The sequence below is a fragment of the Chelonia mydas genome, chromosome 2 (assembly GCF_015237465.2).
Source record: "Chelonia mydas isolate rCheMyd1 chromosome 2, rCheMyd1.pri.v2, whole genome shotgun sequence".
Lineage (NCBI taxonomy): Eukaryota > Metazoa > Chordata > Testudines > Cheloniidae > Chelonia > Chelonia mydas.
In genome coordinates, this window is record NC_057850.1 from 156,880,350 (window position 1) to 156,902,456 (window position 22,107).

Consider the following 22,107-nt stretch of genomic DNA (forward strand, 5'->3'; position numbering starts at 1 on the left):
AGGCCCAGTGGTTATTAACTGAGAATGAATAACCACTGCAGCTAAATAACCACCAGATGAAAAGTAAACAAAGAGAAAAGGCACTAGCTACTATTGTTTCAGGATGTCCTGGAGACAAAGCAGTGTTTAGTGCTCCATAGCATGGATCTTTGGAGGAGGATAACAAAAGAAAACCCATTTGCAAAGGTATTCATATACAATGTTCCTTTGTTGGGCACCAACCAATAGATAAAAGCGTCCCACCCTTTAGCAACGTAACAGTTTTACAAAAACTGTCCTTGGTTCATCTGTATTCTACGCAATAGACACACTTTTATCTGCTACTCATTTACTAAATATAGAAAATGAAACTCTTTCGACTAGTCATTCTTCTGGCAGCACCTTCTGCTTTGAAACTCAGTAGATTATTCTAAACTGCCCAGAAAAGCAAACTCACAAACAGGAAGCTTTGGAGTGAAACAATAAATAAATCTTTAAAAAAAACCCAAAAAGCAAAGTTTGTCCCCATGAAATTAGTTCCAGAAAGCAAAGACTGGCATTAAACAACCTAATGATGTTAACGTGATTGTTGGACTTCCACTGGCTTCTGGAAAATTAAGTCTTGACATGGATGCTGGCATCCAATTCCATAGAAATCTCTCTGACTAAACACCTCTTAAACTCTTCCACCAAAAATAACTAAGTTAATGTTGGATGTTTATGCACTAGAAAGTCAGGAAATGTCCTGATTAGAGTTGGAGTTAATAGCAACACTACAATAAAAGAAGAAGAATAGTGCCTTCAGTTAAGGCTACAGTGGAATTGAGTTGGGATAAGAAACTTGGGCCAAATCATATCCTTTTTGCAGTTTAGGCTGAACACTCCCCAGAAGGAGGGTAAATCCCACTGCAAAGGGTATTAGGAGTCTGGTACACCCTGCTTGCATGTTGGAAGCATTCAGTGACACATGCTACCTCATTATATTGTTGTATTGCCATCACTTAACATGTTGTTCAAAGCCCATGGCACTGTCTCAGCTTCTCGAATTCCTATTCTGATGCATTTTAAATCCCTGTATTCAACCAGAACTCTACAGTTGTACATTTTAAAACATCATATTAGATTTATATTACATACATGGTTATCATGAAAACCCTTAAACCATTTCCTACAGTCATCCAAAAATAATAAATCAGAAAAAATATTATTCTCACATGACGTATACTTAATGTTTCTTCTCAACAGCCTCCTCATATTTTTGGATAGGGTTGGATACACTGTACTTGCAAGCCTATCTTTATCTCACTGCACATACAGAAAGCACATACTGGTTCCTGGAACTGAAAACAGCTGACAAAGACTTGACATAATAATGGACTTCAAGCAGCCTGAAAGTCAGTCAGGACTTAAATTCAATTTCTAAAGAAAACACAGATATAGGAAAATGCTAAAACATGTCTGGTTTTTTTCTTTACTACATTTATAGAGGTAGGGATATATACCCAGAGAGAGAGAGAGAGAGAGAGAGACTGCAGTTTGATCCATCAGCAAAACACTAAAATCTCCAAAAATAAACTCTACTTTCAGATGTGCCTTATATGGCTCATAGCCCTATAAATACTTAATAACCAAGATTTTCATCCACACTTGCATACAGTGGTATTTTATTTAGTTAGTTTTTTTAACCTGTCTAGATGGTCACCTGTTGATAATAAGGCAACAGGGTTGGATACCAGTTTTCTTGGTACAACCACTGAAAAGCAAGCTTCATATGCACATGCTGTGAACATCAGTATTACGGGTCTGATCCAAACAAAGCCCACCTAAATCAATGGAAAAACTTTCATTTACTTCATTTTGCTTTGAATCAGGCCTATAACACATACAGTTTTCCCACATGAAAGTATAGAATTTGACCATTTTAACCCTCCTAAATCTGATGGCATTCGGATGTCCTTCTGGGAATACATAAATACATTATTTAGTTATTTTTGAAAAGCAGATGATATGCATGGATGTGTTACTGCCACTCATTCAACCTGTGATGTCAAAGGACATTCCAAGAAGGTGGAGGTACAGATAGCATGCTGTGAACTCGCAAAGATGAGGCCACATCATACAGACAATGCCAAATGCAAGCGTTAGAAAGCTGACTTGCCTAATATTAATAGATTATTATTCTGAAACCTTAGCACTATTGTATGCAATTACTATGCTCAAGTAAGGAAGACTCACTGTAATCCTAGAGGGAAATCCATGTTTCTCACTAATTTATTTGGCAAATTCTCTTGGATATTTCCAATATCCGAAACATTTACTCTCCGTAAAATCTCTAGAGATAGAGGGCCAGATTGTCAGCTAGTGTTTATTAGTGAAGCTCCATGCCAGTGGATGGTGCTCCACCAATGAACACCACCTGAGGATCAGATTTTTTTTCCCCACTGTATTTGTTTTCTTATTTTCTTTTCTATTTTTTCCTTAGTGTAGTTCTGGCTAATTGCTTCTGCGTAACTTTTCCTCAGAGCTGTAAAGACAGGATCTTATTTAGTGTTCATGTATTATTTTTCTGTGAGCTTGTCTTGCTTCGCTGTGTATCATCTCAGAGCCTCCACAATAACATGTATAGTTATTATATCATTACTGTTGCAGAAACAGGCAGTTTGTTTTTAACACACTGTTGTCTGTATTGGTCCTGTCTTTGAGTGTCTTATTTAAAGGGATACTTTCAACTCAAATGTACTATTTTAAATAATGTAGATCTAGAATACCTAGTTCTTAAGCCAGCTTTCTGTCTATTTATCTATTTAATTTGTATTTGGCTCCTCAGTGTGTGGTTTGTTTTTCTGTTGAGGGTTTTATGAAAGGTAAATGAACCAGGCTGATAACTGTAAAGACTCTTATAAACAGCACCATGGAAGTATTTAAATGGAGCATCCGGCTAACATGCATTCTTCTTGAGTCTCCCTGTTTACCAAGAGGGGCTGCTGGTGGTGAAACCATCAGGGTTGTACAGGTCCTCTCATATGAACACTCTCCCACCTACCCCAGCCCCTGAGAAGGAGGCAAGGAGAAGCTGCAATTGGCTGGAACCCTTGTTTGGTGGCTAAGGAGGAGCAAAGACAAGCTGGAGTAACTGCCACTGCTTGCAACCTGGGCTTTCTTGTTAAATGAAAACCACTGCTGCTTCTGAGATAGGGTGATTTTTAAACTGATGCTGTGAATGATATGGTTCTCTCCCCCACATACAGAGCTAAGAAGCCTTTCAAACTCAATAGGCCAAATTTTCAAAAAGCATCCTATAAAATTGTGTCTGCAATTACAGAAGTCTTTTAATAGGGCTTAGTAACATAGTCATAGGGATTGACAAAGGGAGGAGAGAAGAGAATGCGCCTAGTCATGTTTAAATTTTCCAGTTCTCCCAGTCAGTGATATGTCCATTTCCCCTTTAACATGGTCTGATCATAGAGTCATAGAAATGTAGGAAGAGAAGGGACCTTGAGAAGTCATCAAGTCCAGAGCCCTCTGCCGAGGAAGAACCAAGTAAGCCTAGACCATTCCTGACAGGTGTTTGTCCAAACTGTTTTAAAAAAACGCCAGTGATGGTGATTCCACAACCTCTCTTGGAAGCCTAGTCCAGAGCTTTTTCCTAATATTGAACCTGAATCTCCCTTGCTGCAGATTAAGCCATTATGTCTTGTTCTACCTTCGGGGGCATGGAGAAAAACTCATCACCATCCTTTACATCTCTTTACATATTTCAAGATTGTTAACAGGTCCACCCTCAATCTTCTTTTCTCAAGACTAATCGTGCCCAGTTTTTTGAACCTTTCCTGACAGGTCAGGGTTTCTAAACCTTTTATCATTTTTGTTGCTCTCCCCTGGACTCTCTTCAATTTGTGCACATCTTTTCTAAAGTGTGGCACCCAGAACTGGACACAGTACTCCAGCTGAGGCCTTAGCAGTGCTGACCAGCCTGGGATGATTACCTCCCATACTGTTAATACACCCAGAATGGTAGTAGTCATTTTCACGACTGTATCATATTGTTGACTCATATTCAACTTGCAATCCACTGTAACCCCCAGATCTTTTTCAGCAGTACTACTGCCCACCCAGTTATTCCCCATTTTGTTGTTGTACATTTGATTTTTCCTTCCTGTGAAAAGCACTCTGCACTTGTCTTTATTGAATTTCATCTTGTTAAAATTGGTGTCATCTGCAAATTATATAAGCATTCTCTCTGCTCCATTATCCAAGTCATTAATGAAATTATTGAATAGTACCAGATCCACAACAGACCCCTATGAGATCCCCACTAGCTACGCCCTCCCAGTTTGACAGGAAACCATTGATAACTATTATTTGAGTATGGTCTTTTTGCCAGTTGTGCACTCTCCTTATAGTAAATTCATCTAGACCATATTTCTCTAGTTTGCTTAGGAGACTGTCATGTTGGACTGATGATGTATTTGCATGGAATCTATTCCACTGCTCTAAAAGTAACTCTCTTCCACAACATATAAAAACTCACTCACTGGGAGACCCAGCTAATTATGAACAGCTAACCACTGCAAATTATTCAAACATGTTTGAATCCTTGATGTAGTAGGTTGGAGCAGATTTGTCAGTGAGATTCACTGCAGGAAACACAGCTTCTGCGTTCACTTACTGTACCTCTTAAGATGTAGTTCTGATAGTTCTGGTCTGCCTCAGCTCCCACTTTTATCAAGCAAGTCAGGCCTTCAGCCACAACAAACTCATGAACCAAATCCTTGTCATCCTGCCAAAGAAGACAAAGGGAGAGAAAACAGAGATACTACGTTACAAATCTCAAAGACAAGGAAACATTTTTTGTCACAATAATATGAACTAAAATATATGGGCTGTGGTTTTTACTTTCTATTCAAATGAAATGATATGAGCATACTCTTTTTCTATAAGTCAGAACTGGACCAAGAATTCTTCCATCAACCAAGCCACGTTTATACCGGACGTCAGGTTGACCACACTATGGCATTCAGGGTGTGAATTTTTTCACAGCCCAGAGCAACGTAGCTTGGTCAATCTAATTTTTAGGTGTAGATGAGGCCTTTTCATGATATGTCTACACTACAATTAAACACCCACAGCTGACCCAAGTCAGCTGACTTGGGCTGCAGGGCTGTAAAATTAAAGTGTAGACATCGGGGCTCGGTCTGGAGCCCAAACTCTGGGACCCTCCCCCCTCTTGGATTACAATTTTACAGCCTGATAGCCCGAGCCCCACAAGCCCAAGCCCAAGCCCAAGCGAGCCCTGCAAGCCCCTGGACATGACCGTCCAAGGGTGTTCAACTGCAGTGTAGACAAACCCTAAGAAGCTGGGGCAATATCAGCAAGTATAGCCCACTTCAGTCTCTTGGCATTATTTCAACCTAAGTATTTAAAATACGGATATTTACTACACTGTAATATTTACTTTTATCATAGTATTTGTGATATTAATTAAACTTTAAGTGAGAAAATACAATGGTAAATTTAATGACCAAGGGTAGTTAATTCCCCCTACGTTCTTATGGAAAAGTCTCATAAAATTTCATGCAAAATGATTTTATGTTTACTATAGGGGTATTTTTAATAACCATCCTTTGGAATTTACTAGACAAGTACATCTCTTTTATGAAATTTTTCTAGAGTACAAACTGAGTCAGGATTGCAGGATTTGACCCAAAGTTTTCAGTTGGTTGGTTGATTTTTTTACATAGGAATATAATGTAGAGAAATGAGGAAGCGACAGCATCCAGAAGAACTGTATGCACGAGGGTTAGATTTTTCCCCCTTAAAGTTTATATCCATTTCTAAGACTAATAGCACAGAAAGTTTCTCTCTTAAATAGTAGGAACTGAATAAAACCTATTCCAAAATTGTAAAATTTTACATAATGCAAAAATCAGTGTCATATACAGTGGCTGCCATTAAAAAGTCAACATTTACAGTTACCTCAGAGTAGGACTACATGACCTTAATATTTAAGTTCCTGGCACTTAAAAAGTCCTTCTACTCTGCAAGGAAGAATCTTTTCTCATGGAAATCATCAGAATTCACTTTGCCGGGCAAGTATAATTTCAAATGACATGATTTTGCACATTTGATACTATTAGTTTCATATTCACCTTTAATATATAGTGATAAGATGACTAGGGAAAACTAGTAACTTCAGCATCACCGGTTTGTTTTGTTAACCATTAATTATTATGGCAACAGTACTACTTGTTGATTTCGGGAACAATATCCATAATTGTGAGAATAATTAACTACATCTGTGTCATTCTGGTTAATAAAATACCACTCCTGGACTTTGGTTAACAATTTGCCATTAGTTAAATTTGCTTGTGGTGATTTATGCAAGTCATTTCTTGGACCACCAGTCTCTTATGCAGCACAATCTGGAGATTACAGTACTTCAGCTGCTGAAGAGAAGAGGGCAGTACAGGTATTTAGCACACACATGCCAACAGAATAGAGAGAAACATTTACATAAAAGAAAAGGAAGCCATTCAAAAACATGCCTAAACTTACACAAAGCTGCTGGACAGTTAATTAAGCAGCCATTGATGGGGTGACTAAATCAATTAACCAGGTAAGCATTAATAAATTTAAAATATTACTGGATCTAGCTGCTTTGTGAACACAAATACTAATGTTGCCTGTGGATTACCAATACACCTAATGATTTGGTTTTACATAAACTTGTACATGTTTTCACAAAGAAATTGATGTCAATGGTGTGACGTTGCACTCCATATGCTTTATGAAAATATGCTTATGAATGTGAATATAATGTAACTGGAATATGCTTTATGCAAAAGGTCTCTTGTAGGGTATCATTACAAAGCTTAAAATCTACTGAGTGTGTTCATCCTATTTGTATGCATGTATCATTCTTGTATCTGAAGCTAGAAATATGAAGTATAACTCTGAGGTCCTACTGTAATTATGCAAAGTGTGGGCCATTAATGGTGGTTTAGAATCCTGATGGCTCCCACTGACTAGGACAATTGGCTGTAAATGGTTTATTTACCTGAAAGCCTTCCTGTGTACTTGTGGGCCAGCCCGTGGGTAATGAAGAGTGAAGTCTTACAGTGACATGTGACCATGTCACCTGATAATGAAATCCATCTTAAATCTGGTACTTTTCCATTTAGAAGGAGGGGTGGGGACCCAGAGAGACAAAAGATTTCCACCTTGTGCCAAAGCTATAAAAGGGGATGGAACAGAATAAAGGGGGCAGCCAGTCATGAGAAAGCCCATGCTAACCACCTAAAATATCTGCTGGAACTAACAAGGACTGTACCAGGGGAAAGGATTGGGCTCAGACCAGGAAGAAGTCTAGTCTGTGAAAGAAGCTTATTGGAACATTTCTGAGACTGAGATATTACCTGTAATCAGTTTCTTAATGTATTAGGCTTAGACTTGCATGTTTTCGCTTTATTTTACTTGGTGACTTACTTTGTTCTGTCTGTTATTACTTGAAACCACTTAAATCCTACTTTTTATACTTAATAAAATCACCTTGGTTTATTAGTGAACCCAGAGTAAGTGATTAATACCTAAGGGAACAAACAGCTGTGCAAATCTCTCTGTCAGTGTTATAGAGGGCAGACAATTTATGAGTTTACCCTGTATAAGCTTTAGACAGAGTAAAACAGATTTTTTCGAGATTTGGATCCCACTGGGAGCTGGGTTTCTGGGTGCTGAAGTCAGGTAACCTGGAGAGCTGTTTTCACTTAAAGTCTGCAGCTTTGGGGGCATGGCCTGGTTCTGTGTTGCAGCAGGCTAGCTTGTCTGGCTCAACAAGGTAGGGTTCTGGAAGTCCAGGTTGGCAGGGAAAATGGGCTCAGAGATAATTTCAGCACATCAGGTGACAGTCCCAAGGGGATCCCTGTGACTGGACCTGTCACAAATGGTAACTGCCATCTTTCAAATACTGTAGCGCTAAAGGGAATAGGTCCAGACTCCACAATTATAATAAATACACAGGACCCTCGCTAGAACGCGGGATTTGGGATCCATGCGTGGTACCGCGTTAACGCAGAGACCATGTTATAGTGGGGACTGCGTTAAAATGAATTCCAGTTAAAGTAATTAAATTTGGGAGCCATGGCCGCGACCGCAGTATATGCGAATTCACGCTATATAGACACGCGTTCTAGTGAGGGTCCAGTGTACATAGATTTGTTGGAGATTATTTCTTATTTGTCATATAATTGGTTGCACTCACTGAGTTAGAAAACTGCAAAGTCACCTAAAGAATAAAGTGTTTGTCTTTTATGTTGACAATGCACTTATTAGGCTCTGAATTTTATACATTTGCTAGAGTGAAGAGTTAAATAATTTTAATAATTTGTTGGAACATGTATATCTTCAAGCCATAAAGCATTCTGAGGGAAATTTATGCAACGGCAAATCTTGAGTCAGCTGAAAATGCTGGGGAAGGATTTGATTATTGAGTAATGCAAGAAGAGGTGAAAGATGTCAACCAAAATATTTTACCCCCAGCTAAGAATTATTTATCCTATTGAAAAGCATAAAAAGGAGAAGCCAACTCAAGTCAAGCTCATCCTTTAGTTCCCTCCATAAACCCATGGTAAATAAATAAAACAGATTAGGATATATGCATTAGACTTTGGTTTAGAACTCCACTTTTCTATAGATTTATATTTTTCTTAAACATTAATGAAACACTGGTAAATATATTGTTTTAAGATTCACAATCCCTAGAAACCATCATATGGAGTCCTCAATTTAAACTATTAAATTGTAAGTGCAAATAGCAGAAACGATGAAGGGGACATAAACTTGCTCTATTTTTTTTTTAAACTATTTTCTTGATGTTCAAAGTTTTATAATGTGATTCCACCTTTGTGTTCAGCTCCATGGCAGTGATTGTATCAATAATATAGAAAGGGATCAGACAAAAAGCGGGACCACAGAGTACACAGAGAAGTCTGTTTGGTAATATTGCATATATTTATTATAGTGTGACTCCCCTTGTTGAATAAAACAGGCTAGATTTTGGCGGAGATGCACACATACAGGCTTGTCATAGCTCCACTGGAGTCAATGGAATTAAGACAATTTTCACCAGCTGAGGATCTGGCTCTGACACTTTGGGCCAGATCACGGCCCATGGTAAACCCACTTTGTGTCTCTCCAAAAGCACAAAAGGGAATTAAAGCTGCCCTACCTGGGCAACTGAGGATTTTCTAGTGTGGGGGAATCCTTGGCTGACACAGAGTCAATATAGCAGGCCCTATATCACCTACTGCAAGGCCCCTGCCATAGAGGGGATGTCCAGGTATGCTGGGAGGCCTGTGGCCAAAGCATGCTGAGCTCTGGCAGTCCTTGTGAAATGCCCTTGGAATCTATTACAAGTTGGCACAACTAAGAGGATTGAGCTCTTCAACTCTAAGTCAATCTATCTCACATTAATTTGTGTAAAACCTGTTGTCAAAATTTGCATTTTAAGGCAAAGTTCCAAAACTAACATTTTGCAGCAGCCGTTACACCGTAAAAATACCCTGTCATAATCCATACATTTTTCAGTTGACTGAAAAAATGATACAAGACAAAATGCATTCTAGACCTAAATCCATATCTAGTTGGCTAAGTAAAAGTGGCTCAATTATCAGAAGTGCTCATGTAGTAGCATTAACTGTAGGCACCAAAGTTTAAAAATTCTGGTCTGTGTGTATTATTTTTTGTGTAATACCAATCTCACAAACAGCCAAATGTGCCAGTCTGTACAGAACAATTACAGAACAACTACACAGATGGTAAGGATCTAAACTAAATTGAAAAGGGCTACATTTTGCTCACTGTAGTCACACCTTGTCCCATTAAACTTACTTGCTTGAGTGAGGAGAAAAGGATTCAGGCAACATAAAATAAAAATGTCGATCTAAAGCTGCCATTTTGCCCTCAACTCACTTCATAATGCCCATCGCACTCTATGGTCTCAAGTCAGTGAATGATCTTCTGTACTAATGCAACAGAAGTATAAAACTTGGAACCAATGTGCCAAATTCCTCCTAGGTCTAACTTCAGTGAAGCCAACAGAGTTACATTAGTGATGAAAATGATCCAATGAGACAAAGTGAAGCTGGAACACCATCATGTGGACACATATCATTTGCACTACAATTTATTTTGCAAAGTCACACACAAATTTTATAATACTAGCTGTCTCAGCAGCCAAAAGTCTGCTAGTTGCCTCCCAATACATCCAAAAGACATAATCCCTGCCCCCAAGTAGCTTACAAACAATTTTATGTTCTGTGTTTGTAAAGCACCTAGTACAATGGAGTCCTGGTCTAGGTTTGGGGCTCCTAGGCAATACCACATCACAAATAAACAATAAGTAAGACATAAATAGGGTGTGACATTGGCAGACCAGCCAACCTTTGTATGACCCATACCAACTTAACAAGAGGCATTTGCATCAAGACAATTCACATGTATGTGAATTTCAAAGAGATGTACTAGACTAGCAATCATCAACTCATTCATTTCTAGTAATAGAAGTCAAGGGTAGATGCTAAGTGTATTTATCTGATTACCAATATCTTGTTAGAAGTTTAACAATGTAACCAAATGAACTGGTAGATGCTAATTCCATTTCATGTCTTAATTGCCTTAATTATGTATGTGACTGTGTCCCAGTTAATCTTGAGATCAAAGATGTAAAATACTGCAGGAAACTAATAATATTATCCACATTGTCTTCAGTTTAACTATCTATGTTATAATGAAGGACTGGTTAATTACCTCATGTGAATGAGTGTAACTAGTTTACCTGCGTATGCATAGGAAACAGAAGATTAGTTTCAAAGCAACAGTCCACCGGCAATCTGCGTTGCCTATTTTGCTTCGAGGGAAGGCCCTGCTGTGACAATTTCTATGAGAAGCCTGCTAGAAGAGCTATAAAAGAGAAGCCTCGGGCCCGATCCTGCCATCTCAGCTCTGCTCAAACTTTAACAGGGAAAGTATATGACATTCAATGGAAGTCTCCAGGTAGTCACCTGGATTATCCTGGAAATCTCAAGGAAAAACCTCTAACAGACTCTACACCTGAATTGCCTATTGGACTATAACCCATTGAACTGATTCCAGAGAGACTTTTACAAGCCAGCAGATATACATTGCTTCTATGATTCTGATCTATGAAAATTAAAAGTCATTAGTATGTATACTGACCTTGTAACCATTTATAACTCTCTTCTTTCTTTTTCCTCTTAATTAATAAATCTTAGATTTAGTTACTAAGGATTAGCTGTAACCGTATATTTGGGTAAGATCTGAAATATTCATTGACCTGGGGAATAATGTGTGATCCTATGGGACTGGAAAAACTTGATTTATGGTGAATAGGGTTTTAATGACCTTACACTGTACTAGACTTGGCTGTCTAGATGAGAGCCAAAGGCTGGAATGCCTGAAGTGGACTGTGTTTGGCTTCTTGATAACCAGTGTGGTATTACAGAAGCTCTCTTGTTACTGGTTTGGTGAATTTAATTATAGAATAAACCACCAGTTTTGGGAACTGTCTGCCCTATTCCTTGCAGTCTGCCCTGAGTGTGGCATTCTCAGTGTGGCCCAGCCAGGCACCACGGTCCCATAGGGGAGTTACAAGAAAGGAGGGAGGAAAAGACTAGGGTGAAATCAGTACGACTACATTGTTGACCAGAGGAGGCTAGTGCAATGCATGATGTAGTACAGGAGGTTTTTGTTTAAATAAGTGAAATAAATTTCTTAACCAGAAGGCCAGCCGTCCTTTCAAACAGGCCTACTAGATTGTTTGAAAGACTCTGTACTGTTGTGACAAAGAAAAGAGAATGTACATAGATAATTTCCTCTCTCCTGGTTTCTCTAATATAAAAGCACAGAATAATTCAACCCATATACGTACACACACAGCCATGTCATTTATACTCAAAGGAAATGATTTGAGTAGTCTCTTGGTCTTCCAGCATTCTGAAAATGGTTTTCCATAAAGTTATAAAGAGATTGAAAAAAGTAGTAATAAGCCCTAGAACTCATCTAGTAAGCTTTATGTAAGTTTATCCATGATTAAGATGAGATAAATCTGCTCAATCCATTCTGATTCACTAGAGGGTGAATCTCATTCACAGGTTCTAGCAAGGAAATTATTTTAGTTGCCAAAATCAGTGGTTAAACAAATATTTGTGGTATTTCAACATACTGTAAGAATATGGGGCCTAAGCCCCACAGGAAAAAAATACCAGAAAAAAAGAAGTTATCTAGGATTTTGAAAAGTTACCCAAAATTATCCATGTAAGAGTAGGTTTACCAAAGGTGTAAAAAAGAGACTTCTTCAAAATCATTTTTCCAGCAATCTTTTTAACAAATGGTTATTGCTTTTATTCAACTTAATAAAAATAGCATTAGAATCTAAGCACTAATTTAGAGACCACTGATATCCAAGGAACTCAGCAACCAAATATGTATTGTCAATAGGAATTACAACTGAAGTCAGTAAAATTGGCTGGTAACTATTTTTTTCAGCATACATTGCTTTTCTTTTAGAAATATTTTATGGACACCTTTCTAGAAATCTTGATAAGAGATTGAGCCTTTCCTGAACAGTTTTCAGTGTCCTTGGGTTGACAGACAAAATGATCCATTCTGGATTGTTTAAGGACAAAATAGGACAAAAACTGGAAATATTGAAAAGTAGAATAACTGTGTTCCAGTGTTTCTAGAATATCTTTAACATTAAAAGACCTAACATGTCAATTTTGGAAGACCTCTAAGATCCAAAAGATACCAAAAAAGTCTGATCCAAAGCCAATAGGAGTCTTTCTTTTGATGTCAGGGAGCTTTAGCTCAGGCTCTTCAGGTGCAAAAAAAAAAAAAAGATTGTCAAAGGCAAAATATAGAATTTAGGTGCCCATCTACAACTGACTTTCATTAGGAGATGGGTACCTAACTGCCCTTTACACCTTTTTAGGGCAAGTATACACTAGAAGTGCTACAATGGCACAGCTACACCAATTCAGCTGTGACACTGTAGCACGTCTGGTAAAGACATTTTATGCCGAGGGAAGAGAGCTCTCCTCTCAGCTTAATAAAATCACCTCCATGAGAGGTGGTAGCTATGTCAGTGGGAGAGCTGTCCTCATCGGCACTTAGGTTGGTGCAATTTGTGTCGCTTAGGGAGGTGGCTTATTTGCACCCAGGAGTGACATAAGTTATACCGATATCAGTGGTAATGTGTACAAGTCCTTAGAAATCTCCCTCCAAATCTTTATTGGAATGGATGCATAGTTATTTTATGTCTGTACTTCTACCAGAATATTATTCACAAACAAAAAACCTGACAATATCCTTTTAATTCTCAATGTGATATGCAGTATGTATTATAGTTAGTTATCATTGCTTTTTCTTTTTTAAATGAAATCAAGAAAGCTGATTTATTTAATGTTATCAAAAGGGCTGAGGTAGTAAACTATTACCCTGTAGATTCATCCTTGACTGAACTGAGATATATTGCATTAGGACTGCAGAGGAAATGAAGGGGATGTGGAAACTTTAACCAGACTACTTTGAAAAACACTGAATAAACACACCAAAACTGAATTTTAAAAGGCTCTTAAGGTACTCCTCCTTTCACCAATAAAAGGAGAAAAGAAGGTGTAATGAAGCAGAGTATAAACACATCATACTGTAGACAAAAATTTGCACTCTGTACATTATCTATTCCATCATGTATATATGATGTAGGGAAAGAAGCGAACATCTGGAATGTGCAAAGAAAGATGAAAGGAAACCAAATCCACATATCCTAAACTGAAAGGAAAATATTTACATCGTCTCTGTACTAGGGTAATCTTTTCAAACCCATTAACTCACTGTCTTGCCAAGTTAGGTGACCTCAAGAGTAAAGGCTATTCTAGCAATGGCAAGTGGTTCACCGTTTCCTGAAAAAGATCATTCATTCTATAGATTATTCGAGCAGCACCAATGAAAGACAAGTAGTTGTGGCATGTGTATGATAACAACTAACAGGGGCAGAAGAAGGTTTGTCATTTGGTAGGGAAATGGAACTCTCCAGTAATATTGCTAAGATTTATGACCCCTTAATCAGCGGGCATTAAAGCACTGATGAGAAAAGAAGCAAAATACAGTCAAATCTCCATAAGCTTCCTTCTAAGCTCCTACAACCATAAAGACTGTGAAGTAACACAAAGACCAGCTACTTAAGAACTTTACAAAAAGATACTGGTGGCCCTGTCAGCTAAATATATTTTAAACACCCATTGATAAGTTTGGAACAGATAAAACCCTAAAAAAAGCAAGCAAATCAGCAGCAAAACCAGGAACAATTATGTTGTTATAATTATATTGCTTTTCAATTTTACACTATTTTATTTCAATAAGCCATCAAACAGAACCCTGAACATATTTAAACTATTTAAAGTTTGCTTGTTAAGTGAGAGGCTGGCAAACGTAATATATAAATATTTACAAACAAACTGTTATACTTAAACCTTTCCAAAGCCTGCTATTTCCATGGACCATGTGTTTTAAAAGTTTCTCCCCTCAGTGTTATTTGTTATTTTATTTCTGTCATAGGAACATATTCTCCTAAGAGGAAAAGATTTTTCAGAAAATTATCTCCCAGAAAAACAGAATGCAGTAAACTTAAAAAAAAAAAATCAGCTCTAACACCACTGCAAACAGCTGTATTCTAAGCATTTGGGGATTTTGGATTAGTTACTTGCTAATCACATTCGGATGTCCACATATTTTTGTTTTACATGTCCGATACATATATATATATATATGCCTGGGGATTTTCACTAAAAGAGCAACTCATTTTTATGCCTTTTTTCTAAGACATTTCCATATCCCTCTGGGAAACCTGAGGATTCCCATATTTATTCCTACTCCATACATCTTGCCCCCACCACTTTACAAAGCTGCATGTCACAGCCACTCTGATACTAGCTTGTTTAAACCAGGAACCTGGGTGCTGTCAGCTTGTCCTCCTCTCTTGAGGTATCACTGAATAAGCAGGCAGGCGCAGTCTGTACCAGCCAACTTTCTAATTGCAAACATAGAACACATTGCATTCTGGAACTGATAAAGGCATGGGTAGCCGTGGTGATGACCACATCTGAAAGAAAACCATAAAACTTCCTTGCCAAGAACAGATGGAAAAAAATCACTTTTGAAGACTGTTTACAAGACAGGAGTCCTCTGTGTGGCACAAACCTGAACTGGCCAGATGTGTTCTCCATTGAAAGAGAAGTGTCACTCTTTTCCCCCCCATGCAAAGCCTCCACATGGTTCTAGTTAGGGGCAGACAAGGGCTAGGAATTAAACCTGAGTTTACTGTGGTTAGGGTTCCATGTTTGTCACGGAGATTGCGGAAGTCACGGATTCCATGACTATCTGCGACCTCCGTGACTTCTGCGTGTGGCTGACCCCAGGGCTGCCCAAGCAGCTGGCTCTGGTGCCAGCTTCTTAGGTGGCCCCGGGGACAGCCACTCCAGCTGCTGCTGGAGCGACTCTGCCACCAGCCACTCAGGCGCCCCTCAGCCAGCCGCTGCTGGAGCAGCCCCGGGCCAGCCGCATCAGTTTTTGCTTGGGCAACCTGGGGCAGCTGTCCCCAGGAACTACCTGAGCAGTGGTCTCAGGGGTGGCCAGAACAGCTGCTGTTCGGTGGCCCCTGGGCGGCCAGAACAGCTGGTGCTCAGTGGCCCCCAGCAGCTGGAGCCGCTGGCCCCGGCCCCTCCCCGGCACTGGCTCCTCCCCCACCAGCAGTATCCCCCCCCCCCCCCCAGAACGCCCCCCAGCAGTGACCCCCTCCAAGATTTAGTCAGGGGTATTTATAGTATAAGTCATGGACAGATCACAGGCCATGAATTTTTGTTTATTGCCCATGGCCTGTCCATGACTTCTACTAAAAATACCTGTGACTAAATTGTAACCTTAACTATGGTTTCTGTCATACAGAATAAAATCTTTATGTCTGAATATGCATTCTTGTGTCTTAATGTCACACTAATTCACATTGCTACATTGCAAGATATCACATTGTCTCGCAAATTTGTCATGCAATGTTTTACAATGTGAGAAAGTTAAATCCTACCTGAAACAATTCAGGGACTAAGGGCAGACTCACTGACATTGAGCTGACAACAGTTCAACAACTTTTAATGAGAATCAGTTAATGCAGAGCCCTACAATTAGTGGTGTTGCTAACTCAGAATTTTACGCGGAACTCTATGGCAATTTCTACTTCTAAAGCGGGAGGACTGAAGGAATCATTGTTCTCGCTTGTGCTTATTAATTAATGGTACTTTTGCAACTGCCCCTCATACTCTGCTGCGGTAGTGAAGCTGTTCATTGAAGTGTGAATTGCACAGTCTGGAGCAGGGGCCACTAGGCACTGCTGCAGTAGAAAATAATAAATAATGATAATACTAACAACACATGGGTCCTTAAAGTGTGAATCTACTCTGAAAAGTTATTCCATAAAATAGTATTGTGGGGTCCCATGTTTATTATTCCTCAGTTACTTTCAAATCAAATATTATCAGCTTAGAAGTAAAAGGATGTGTTTTTTCTAACTGCCTGCCCTGCAAACTCAGCCTAGGATCAGAAAGTTGAGCTGGGTTTAGGAGGATTAGGATTTTCTCATTTGGTGATATATATTAGCTTGAAGGGAGCTAGAGATGATTGGAGAGGGAAGGGGAAGAAAAAGCACAGCAAGTGGTATAATGTAAATTAAGGCTTTGTTAGGATAAACTATCTCAGTGAAGAAAAGAACACAAGGAATGTATTTGCCCTCTACCCCTTTTTTATTCTTCAGTGTGAGAATACCATGCTGAAATAAAATGAGAAGCCATATTCCAAAATAACCACGAAGACTCCTCTACTGGCATGCAAATGAGGAAGAATGGAAGGATCCAGTCTTTTAAAAAAGATAATATAGGGCAAGACTCTTTGGCCTGCTCTGCCCCGATTTTGCATTTCTGGTGGCACAAAGGGAGCAGAAGCAGCCAGGTCTCCCTTTCCGAGGATTCCTCTGGCTTTGGCAGCCCCAGTGCTTGCAGAGGCATCATAGCTGGCTCCTACAGGACTATTTCCTTGAAGACCCCAGTGTAGTAGGCACGTTAGGGTGTGGACAGATCGCACTGCACTTTGGCTATCCATAGCTGGTGTATAGCCCCTATGTGGTCAGAGGCAGCTAGCATAGGTAACAATAGCCTATGGGTTTTTTTAATCTATGCCAGAGTCTGTGCAGAACCAGCAACCAATTCCTTTTTGTCCCTCCTCTCAGTTGCACAGATAGGAATCTGGCCCATATATCACAGAAATGTCTGCACAGGCATGATTATTTGTAATTACCCATATCTGCTCCCAAAGTACTTTGTGTGTTAAATCCGCTGAAGTTACTGACAAAATTATCCCTGTCAACTTTCCTACCTTAGTGTCGAAACAAAAGAACATGCTGTGTTCAGTTCTGTGTCACATATCGCAGAACGAAATTCCAGCTAAATCCCAAAGTCCAGTTTTTTTAATTGTATAAGCAACAAGTTGTGGGTTTTTTTATATATGAAGTTGAGCTTCCAATGATAGCTTAGTTTAGAAAAAATCTCATTTTGGCACGCACACTGCGCCAATGTGATCAGGAAGTGATTGAGGGAGTATAAATATGGACTGTCACAATATATTTTATAGTCACTTTCCCATACTTTAAATTACAGTTCTGTTTTCTGGACTATAAAATTATTAGTGTAATTAAAATATTAAATCACAAATCCAGAAGGGCCTACTACTCTATACTCCTGTAATTCAATCATCACTGTTTGCTTCAGTATATTTTAAGTTGCTTCCTGGGCCGTATCAGCTATAACAAATACACCTTGAAGAAAGAGGGAAATCAAGAAAGTTTTAAAGTTCAATGAGATGCCTCATACTGTCCTGCTGGTTGAATATAAATTATGTAAGGAGCACCAAAGATAGGATTCTGTATAGAGACCACCTGTTGTTCTTAACTAAACCACTGATTATAGGATTCAAACCCTGTCTTACGTTATTATTTTAACCTCTGGTTTGCATTGAGGTGGATAATGCCATTTAAAACACAAACGAAAAACAGAGCACAGAACCAGATATGAACAGTTTTTCCACACAGTCCTGAAGAACCTAAGTTCATATTTTTTCAATTCTGAACATTATATGGCATTGGTGACAAAATACTCCTAGATGAGAATACTGGGGACATTCCAGTAGTGTTTTTCACTGTAGTTTTCTACTTGTGTTTGTACATGCATTTCTTAACATAGTCCCATGGAGCTGCCCTATTTATTTTGTGAGACTGTCATCAATTTGCTCATAATGTATACCCCCCAGAGCTTTGCAGACAAACTGAGCCCTTCGTGAGGGAGATGGTTGATTGTAACTTTCCAGAGGGATAAAACTGGAAATTGACAGGAAATAGCGTGCTTATGTATATAATTGAGAACTAAACTGTGACTGCTCCAGTACCGGGTCTCTCAATATACATCAATACATGTAATAGAAAAGGAATACTTGTGGCACCTTAGAGACTAACAAATTTATTTGAGCATAAGCTTTCGTGAGCTACAGCTCACTTCATCGGATGCATTCAGTGGAAAATACAGTGGGGAGATTTATATACATAGAGAACATGAAACAATGCTTAAGGTGAGCTATTACCAGCAGGAGAGCGGGGGTAGAAAAACCTTTTGTAGTGATAATCAAGGTGGGCCATTTCCAGCAGTTGACAAGAACGTCTGAGGAACAGTGGCGGGGGGCAGGGGAATAGTTTTACTTTGTGTAATGATCCATCCACTCCCAGTCTTTATTCAAGCCTAAGTTAATTGCATCCAGTTTGCAAATTAATTCCAATTCAGCAGTCTCTCATTGGAGTCTGTTTTTGAAGTTTTTTTGTTGAAGAATTGCAACTTTTAGGTCTGTAATCGAGTGACCACAGAGATTGAAGTGTTCTCCAACTGGTTTTTGAATGTTATAATTCTTGACGTCTGATTTGTGTCCGTTTATTCTTTTATTCTGGTATATTTTTGATATTAAAACACTCTCTGGGATCCCTTTTCATAAGCCCCCATCAGAATTAACATTTTCAAAAATGAAAACATTTAACATTGATTTTTGAGTTGAAATGCTGATGCAACCGTTGGTTCAATGTTTTCTTTTCTTCGGGATCTTAAATATCACGTCAATATAGTGTCATCGATCTGTTCAACAGAATCGGCCTGGCTATGTAGAGACTGTCCGGTTTGACCAATGTACATGGCAGAGGGACATTGCTGGCACATGATGGCATATATCACATTGGTAGATGCGCAGGTGAAATGAGCCTCTGATAGTGTGGCTGATGTGATTAGGCCTTATGGTGGTGTCCCCTGAATAGATATGTGGACACAGTTGGCAACGGGCTTTGTTGCAAGGATAGTTTCCTGGGTTACTCGTTCTGGTGTGTGGTGTGTGGTTGCTGGTGAATATTTGCTTCAGGTTGGGGGGCTGTCTGTAAGCAAGGACTGGCCTGTCTCCCAAGATCTGTGAGAGTGATGGGTTGTCCTTCAGGATAGGTTGTAAATCCTTGATGATGCGTTGGAGAGGTTTTAGTTGGGGGCTGAAGATGACGGCTAATGGCGTTCTGTTATTTTCTTTGTTGGGCCTGTCCTGTAGTAGGTGACTTCTGGGTACTCTTCTGGCTCTGTTAATCTGTTTCTTCACTTCAGCAGGTGGGTATTGTAGTTGTAAGAACGCTTGATAGAGATCTTGTAGGTGTTTGTCTCTGTCTGAGGGGTTGCAGCAAATGCGGTTGTATCGTAGAGCTTGGCTGTAGACAATGGATCGTGTGGTGTGGTCTGGATGAAAGCTGGAGGCATGTAGGTAGGAATAGCAGTCAGTAGGTTTCTGGTATAGGGTGGTGTTTATGTGACCATCACTTATTAGCACCATAGTGTCCAGGAAGTGGATCTCGTGTGTGGACTGGTCCAGGCTGAGGTTGATGGTGGGATGGAAACTGTTGAAATCATGGTGGAATTCCTCAAGGGCTTCTTTTCCATGGGTCCAGATGATGAAGATGTCATCAGTGTAGCACAAGTAGAGTAGGGGCATTAGGGGACGAGAGCTGAGGAAGCGTTGTTCTAAGTCAGCTATAAAAATGTTGGCATACTGTGGGGCCATGCGGGTACCCATAGCAGTAACGCTGATTTGAAGGTATACATTGTCCCCAAATGTGAAATAGTTATGGCTGAGGACAAAGTCACAAAGTTCAGCCACCAGGTTTGCCGTGACATTATCGGGGATACTGTTCCTGACAGCTTGAATAGAGACTGGGAGTGGATGGGTCATTACACAAACTAAAACTATTTCCCTCCCACTGTTCCTCAGACGTTCTTGTCAACTGCTGGAAATGGCCCACCTTGATTATCACTACAAAAGGTTCTCCCCCCCCTCCCGCTCTCCTGCTGGTAATAGCTCACCTTAAGTGATCACTCTGGTTACAGTGTGTATGGTAACACCCACTGTTTCATGTTCTCTATGTATATAAATCTCCCCACTGTATATACTCTATGTATATAAATCTCCCCACTGAACGCATCCGATGAAGTGAGCTGTAGCTCACGAAAGCTTATGCTCAAATAAATTTGTTAGTCTCTAAGGTGCCACAAGTACTCCTTTTCTTTTGCGAATACAGACTAACACGGCTGCTACTCTGAAACCTGTCATTACATGTAATGACATCTAGGAGATTGAAGGCAGAGATAGAATCTCCTTCCTTAGAGGTTTTTAAGGTCAGGCTTGACAAAGCCCTGGCTGGGATGATTTAACTGGGAATTAGTCCTGCTTCGAGCAGGGGGTTGGACTAGATGACCTTCTGGGGTCCCTTCCAACCCTGATATTCTATGATTCTATGATTCTATGAAGGTAATTCCCTAGCAATTCTACATACAGGCTGTGGGAGAGTTTCCCAAAAGAAATGGTGGAAGCCCCATTGCACTCTTACTTATAGAGAAGAGATGAATAAAAGAATACATACTTACGAAATAATGAGTGGCTCAGAGAAGGTATAGTTGTTGCTCCTGTTGACCATTTCCCACAGTATAGGAACAAAAAGACAATCAATGAACTTGAAAGGCCACCATTTCAAAACTATATACAAATACTCAACCTATGGAGCTCATTGCCATAAAGTATCATTAAGGCCAAATGTTACAAAGGATTCGAGAAGGATGAGATATTTATATGCATAATGGGAACATACACAGGTTAGACAGAAAATTTAAGGAATATAAACCTTCCTGCTTCACTACATAAGCCAATCTCTAACAGAAATGGCTAAGAAGGAACTTTGCCTACAGACAGTTTAGTTTATAATTGTCCACTGTTGTGTTTCTTGCATTTTCCTCTGAAGCATCTGATTATGATCATTATTATAAACAGGATGTGGGGTTAGACAGACCACTGGTCAGCTCCATTATGGCAGTTTCTATGTTTATATCTTATCTGGACAAAATACTCAAGAATATACGGAAAAGAACAAGCACGTAGGGCAGTGGACAAGATGACCTAGCTCTGACTACAATGATTCTATAATAAAGTGAAACATTATAAATAATTGAAAGGCAGCCAATTTAGAAACAGGCTTAATCTTGCCTTACCTGTCAACTAATGGTTACTTTAGAGATGAAGTAGTAAAAATGCCTCATAACTATGAGTCAAAAGCTGTGTCCCACATTCCCCAGGCCAGTAGGTCCTTAAACACAGCACAATACTATGCTGTTGCTATGCAAAAGCAGAGAGGCCAGGCAGTGCGGGGGGGTGGGGGTGGGGAAATCATGACGTGGAACTTTGCTGTCCCTCTCTCAGCAGCACTGTGGAAGAGTGAATTGGGGATGCAGTGGGAGTGGATGCGGGTGGGAAAGGCAACTCTCTAGATCCACAGACCTAAACACATTAGAGACAGCATACAGGGCCCAGCAGCTATGACATAGCCTAATGGAGAATAGTAGGGGCAGCAGAGACGCTTCAAGGTGACTTTTTGTCAATCCACTGGCTTGGAAG

At 39.6% G+C, this 22,107-nt stretch overlaps 1 protein-coding gene across 5 annotated transcripts in view; it reads right to left on the reverse strand.

Annotated features, from left to right (window-relative positions):
* Positions 1-22,107, reverse strand: part of FHOD3 (formin homology 2 domain containing 3) — a 611,741-nt gene that overhangs the window by 286,059 nt on the left and 303,575 nt on the right. For all 5 annotated transcript variants that reach the window (XM_043540433.1, XM_043540432.1, XM_037889932.2 and 2 more), the window contains exon 5: positions 4,654-4,759. In XM_043540433.1, the coding sequence (XP_043396368.1) occupies positions 4,654-4,759 (106 nt within the window). The remainder of the gene's footprint in view (positions 1-4,653; positions 4,760-22,107) is intronic.